This window comes from Accipiter gentilis, chromosome 6, assembly GCF_929443795.1.
Source record: "Accipiter gentilis chromosome 6, bAccGen1.1, whole genome shotgun sequence".
Lineage (NCBI taxonomy): Eukaryota > Metazoa > Chordata > Aves > Accipitriformes > Accipitridae > Astur > Astur gentilis.
The window spans coordinates 27,706,708-27,712,707 of record NC_064885.1 but is presented as its reverse complement, the minus strand read 5'-3'; the positions used below and the strand labels follow the sequence as shown (position 1 = coordinate 27,712,707).

Genomic DNA, 6,000 nt, shown 5'->3' with positions numbered 1-6,000 from the left:
TTTGTGATGTCTGAAGCAAGATTACTAGTGTCTAAATCTTTATTCCTGAGGACAAAGATGTTTTCTGAGCAAAACTTTTCCTGACACAGGTGTCTTTTCTTACATAAAAGAAGTCTGAAAATGCCTTCAGAGCTTCTCTAAAAGGAAAAAAACCCCACTAAACACCATTCTCTCTGATGACCTTATAATTCTTTCTAACACAGTTTCACACACAGAAACATGACTGATTAACCACTACACAGTTTAATTATTTTCACAGTGTGTCCATTTTTTAGAAAGTTCCTCCTGAACAAAGTCAGGTCTTGGGTTATCTAACAACCATGTAAGTTAGATTTTTGGGTTTTCCCCTTGAATTATAATTTTCCATATAAATGAGAAAAAAAAAACACAACCAAAACCAAAACCAAAAACCACCACACTTAAAAGCTCTATGTCAAATTCTTTACTGAGGAATCAAAGCCAGGGAAACTGTACTACTTTTTGCCCACTAATATATTGCCTAGCAATTTGTACTGTATATGTGATAGCATATTAATATTTTTCTCAGGATGTTCAATACACTTTAAAATACTTCATATTAAAAGAGAGTCCAAAAGGCTGGAAAATAAAGAATTCAAGTTGTTTATGCAATATAAATTCTTTCCCCTTTGCTCCTAAGCAATATACCTTTTATTAATATGATCACATACTGGTTTTTTTAATGTAACTGATGTGACTAGTATGCAAATGGATAGCACACAGAGAAAAAATAACTCAGAAATTTCCATCATTTCCAGCTCCTGTTATGGGTCAATAAATTAAAATACGTTTATTATCCAAATCTGATACTAAATCTAAAATTACTTGTTTCCATTTAAGCTCTGGCATAGTGCAAATTGCTATAGCATGTGATCATTTCACAAACATGCATCAGATTATCTTGTGAGATAGGGCAAAATTACAACCCTGTTTTGCAAAAGGGGAAAAGCAGCTTTTGGAAATTTAACACGCATTTCAAATATTTCATACTGCAACTGCTCTAGCAGTAAGACTGAGGAACTCCTTGTTGTCTGGTGAGATATATGGGTTTAGGTAAATTCAAATAGAAAAGGGAATTGAACCTGGTCTCCCAAATCTGAGGTGAGTAGTCTAATCACTGAGATTCTCAGTATAAAATTACCTCCTTTCACTGTTTTGTGCTTCTTTTCCATTGATTTTATTATAAGCGCCTGCAAATTACCTATTTGACAAGGGTAGCAAGGAACTCTGGTTTTCATAATAAATAAATCTTTGTTTTTCATTGTGATAGATACTGAATGTGGTTATTTTCAAATTATTTTTGTTTTGCTTTTGATACTTGCACATTGGAGATGGATGATCAGTCTCACAACGTTAAGGTCACTGTCATTTCTAAACTGTGAATATGATATCCAAATCAAGTCTTCATTTTTATTTTTCTCCTTTGTAAAAGTTATAATCCTTGGCTATGTAACTAACATTTTAAAAAGAGTTGCATCAGTTGTATAATGAAATTGCTACATCTAATTCCCTTGCACATTATTTTCTCATTCAGAATATAGTAGTGAATAATTCTCAGAAAATACAGGTTAACATCAAAGTTTTATCCTTACTTCAAATTGAGTTGCATGGTTCATTCATTTGGGAATTATCAGCTGCTTTTTGCCAACTTTTCATCTCACAGAGACTCCATTGATATTCAGTTCAGAAATACAGTTCTGACTTAAATAATCCTGACTATGTTTGCAAATTATCAGGTAAAATTACAAAATGAAAGAGAAAAATGAGGGAAACACAAAGGAGTGAAACAGTGGAGAGGACAGACTAAAGCCAGTGATGGAGATTGAAAAAAAAAATCTGGTTTAAAAAAAAAAAAAAGGCATTAATTTAAAAAAAAATAGAGGGAAATTGCTTTCCATACAAAGTGAAAGAAAAATTAAAACTTCCAAAATGTGCTAAAATTAGTTTAAGCAGAAGAAAGAATTGTTTGTTTACCAAGCAAAAATTATTTTAAAACATTTTATATTGAAGCAATAGTGCTTTCTTAGGAACATTCATATTGTTATGAGCTACAGCCCTGAAATTACTGAATGTATGGATATCTAGGTATTTCTATTTTATTCACCTTTGACAAATACCTGACTTTGAATGGTTCTATACAGATTAGTTTGGCCCAAAATGTTTTGAAAAAATACATTTTATGAGATTGTGACAAAAAATAATGAGATGATTGTCCCTTTTTATTGAGAAGCAGAATCAGGGTTTTTTTTCTGATTAAGATGAGAGTTTATTTGGAATTCTCCAGTATAATACATGTATTGCAGCCTTGGGCTCAGACAGAAAAGCTTCCACGAGTATTAGCTATAAATAGCAAGACAATTTCTACTGTTTTCCTGGCTTGAGTAACATAAATGTAAACATGCGAACAGCAGAAATGATGGAAAGTAAATTCCACTGCATTTTATTCAGTTTGATGGGGGTTTTTAAGTGCTTTTAATTCTAGTAATTGGACCCTTGCTTTTACAGAGATATTTCAGTCTTCACACAGGATCCATATAAGTTCAAGGCCTACATCTTGAAATCCTTATTCATTGTTTTGTTTTCTTCTTCTGTCTTTGCACCATAGTAAAGTGCCACCTTTACTCTATGTTACTCACTTTTAAAATTGGGAAAGAGGAAAGATTTTTAAACTTCCAAAATGTGGTGAAGGTTGCTATGCCATTCTTTTAACGTCAATTTTTTTTCACCTTAAACTATCAAGACAAAATATGATTTTTAGGATTCAGATTATGCTGTAAACGACAGGACCAAACATTATGAACACGGACTAAGTTTTCAACAGAATTTTAGAAACTGTCAGAGCCCGAGCCTTGGAGGCGCTTTGTGCATCTACAGCTGGAGCAAGTGCAGTCCAGCGATGCAACCTTAACATTAAAAATGAGACAGGGCAGCTTTAAGAGAGAAACAGGAAGCTGTAACTAGAATCCAGCTGAATTCTGAGCTGGGGCACTTTACCATGAGGCTGCAAATGAAACAGATGTGCTCGCTGTGAATTTCTGTAGTATCTGGACTTTTTGTACCAAAGGTGGTAACACTTTCCTTCCTGCGATTTTTTTTTTTTCTTTTTATTCTGCACATATTTTCCATAAAGGGAATGAAATGGAGAAGTTGAAGAAATATGTTTCAGTGAAAGATGAAGATCAGTTTTATCATCAGGGGGCTGTGGAGTTGCTAGTCTTTAACTTTCTGCTCATTCTTACAATATTAACAATTTGGTTGTTTAAAAACCATCGATTCCGCTTTTTGCATGAAACTGGAGGAGCTATGCTTTATGGTGAGTATAAATTCAAGTGCCAGCTTAACATGGGACTGGTCGCATATTTATGATCAGGCACTTGAGATCAAGTGCTGACACAGCTCAGAAAATGTGCTGAATGAAATATCATCAGCTCCGTAGCTGTACAGTAAAAGAATAATAATGTAATAGCATCTCTCATGAAGTAGAGAGAGGCTGAGTTCTTAAGGGAGCAACTATCATGAGCTGGCTATCCTCACGATGTGCACGTTATGTTCCTCTATGGGCAGACAGCCATTGCATGACACTTTGAGAGTTGGGGAGTTTACTGTTTTCAAAAGAATGTAATGCCCTCAGTGAAAGAGACTGTTTAAGTTGCTTATTTTCCATGCTTTTTTTTTTTTTTTAATAGCATTTGAGGGAGTTAGACTAAGAAGCCTTGTGGATACAGCCATGTTGTCTAATAAAGTTTAAACTATCTTGAGAGTTTTCTTTTGTTTTTTCTCTGTGCCTTTGAAAAACATGCTATGATGAATGCCTCTCAAGTCTTCTCTGAATGCTGTCATTGTACTGTAATTTCAGTTTGCCTGTCTAGTTCTAATCTTCTTTTATGAAGTTTTGCAATATTGTGTATCACTTTAATGTAGAACTTTCTGCATTGTCCACTGATAAGTACTCACTAGTTTAATGGTATACACTTCATGTATAATGATTTCTCTTGTCATTCTCTCTTACTGTTGTTTCACTTCGAGAGAAGCATGTGACTGCCATTTCTGTTACAATAAAACACCTACAGGAGGGTAACACTGTCAAAATGGAAGATAAAAATCAACAGCTCGATCATTAAGTAACTAAATGCCAGCCTGTTTTGACTCAGACTCATTCTATGCACATATCCTAGCAGTGTAATACCCAAAACTGGTTTTGTTAAAATTGCATATTCTGAAGAATATTTGTTTATCATGGCACACCGCATGCAAAGAACTCTGTAGAGGTTCAGCTGCAAGCCTGCAACAAAAAGGCAACTGGCCCCTACATTTTGAGATAAAAGTTTCATTTGCTTTTTCTATAGCAAGAATTTTAAGGTCATCTCACTTCCAAAGGAGGACTGCAGCTGAAGATCACAGTCTTCCTTGTATCCCTTTCAAACTATTTCCTTAGATAAATTAACTGTATGAAATTTCAAGAACACAGGCTATTTCATCTTCTTGGCTTACTTACTATCTTCACAGGTGACTTGATACTTTGAAGGAAAGCAAGTAAACAAGAAAGCCTTGTATAAAGCCAGTCACTGAGCCCCTAACACCTGGGTCTGTGGGATGTCTTAATTCTCATCTGCCTTGAGTTTATTTTAAAGTTGTGGAAAAGTATTTATTTGATAATATGCCCTTTTTCTAATCCTGAAATCTGTTGCACATAGAAAACACACTTCAACTGAATCAGTTGAGACTGAAATACACATCATAAAATACTTCGTTAAATGCAATGGTTTTCATTGTCATGCATCGCCTAATAACAGTTTTACGGGGTACAAGCTACATAGCATCACTGAGAATGCATTTGCTTGTTGCATTTTTACTAGCATCTCTCAAAAGGAAAACCATGAAACGCTGTGCAGTATGTTCATTATCATCAACCAGTAAATTACGATGTTTTTCCCATTGCATGGGTGACTCTTCTATAGTAGCTTCTTTTACACTATTGTGCTGTTTCCCATGTGCAGCTGACAACATTTGTTGAAGATTTAGACAAAAGCCTATCAAAATAGAAATGAAATATGGGGGAATACACCATTACACAAATAAATCAGTATTTAGAGTTTTATCTGTTTTGGTTCTATTTTGCTGCCTGCCCAGCACATAATCTGCACATCACGAGGATAACCAGCTCATGATATTCTTTTGATCAGTTAAAAGATTAGTGCTCCAGCAGTACAGAGCTTTTGAATTATTAAAATGTTCATGAACAAAGGAAATATTCCTCATGATTGTAAATAAACTATCTATTTAGTCTTGCATTATTTATGGCAGCCTTCAAACAGGGGAAAAAAGCTTGTTCATAGGATCCAAAAAGCTGATGATGTCCTTTTTATCCTTAGAAATTTTGTATATGGGTTTTGGTATCTTTAGCATTGTGGAATAGCAATAATGAAAAGAAAGTGGAATTTCAGAGGTCATGATAGAGGTGTCAGATCAACAGGCAGCAGCTTCAGGAGAAAATCTTCATGTCGCCAAGCACTGACAGTGAGCTAAATCCTGCTCTCACTTATTTTTTGTCTTCATTATCAGAACAGTTCTGGTTTATACCTGTTTGTACAAACCAAAAGTCTCTGCCCTACGGTTTGCTTTATTCCAGCCCCTTGAACTATTTGCTAGAAATATGAATAGCAGCACAAGAAACCAGTAATTTTGCTGCAAGTGATAGAAGAATATGGCCACTTATTTTCAGACGGTGTCCCACAGTGTGGTAGATGGGCCTGTATTACTTATTAAGACAGTGTGTCACTAGGGGTATAGCAGCAGAAAGGATAGAAAAAGTGAAATATAAGGAAGATCGGGGGGGGGGGGGGGGAAACAACCACGGAAATACAAAAACAGGAAGAAGTTTTACAGTTACTGCAAAGTGCTGAACAGCCACAAATTGAAGACTATTTAAAGTATAGAACAAATAAAGGGGTTGTTTGGGCGGGGGTTTTTTTGCATAAACTT

General features: G+C 35.0%; 1 protein-coding gene across 1 annotated transcript in view; it reads left to right on the top strand.

Annotated features, from left to right (window-relative positions):
- Positions 1 to 3,001: 3,001 nt before the first annotated feature.
- SLC9A9 (solute carrier family 9 member A9) overlaps positions 3,002 to 6,000 on the top strand; it is a 218,157-nt gene continuing 215,158 nt past the window's right edge. The window contains exon 1 of the mRNA XM_049802899.1: positions 3,002 to 3,331. Within this exon, the coding sequence (XP_049658856.1) occupies positions 3,157 to 3,331 (175 nt within the window). The 5' untranslated portion in view covers positions 3,002 to 3,156. The remainder of the gene's footprint in view (positions 3,332 to 6,000) is intronic.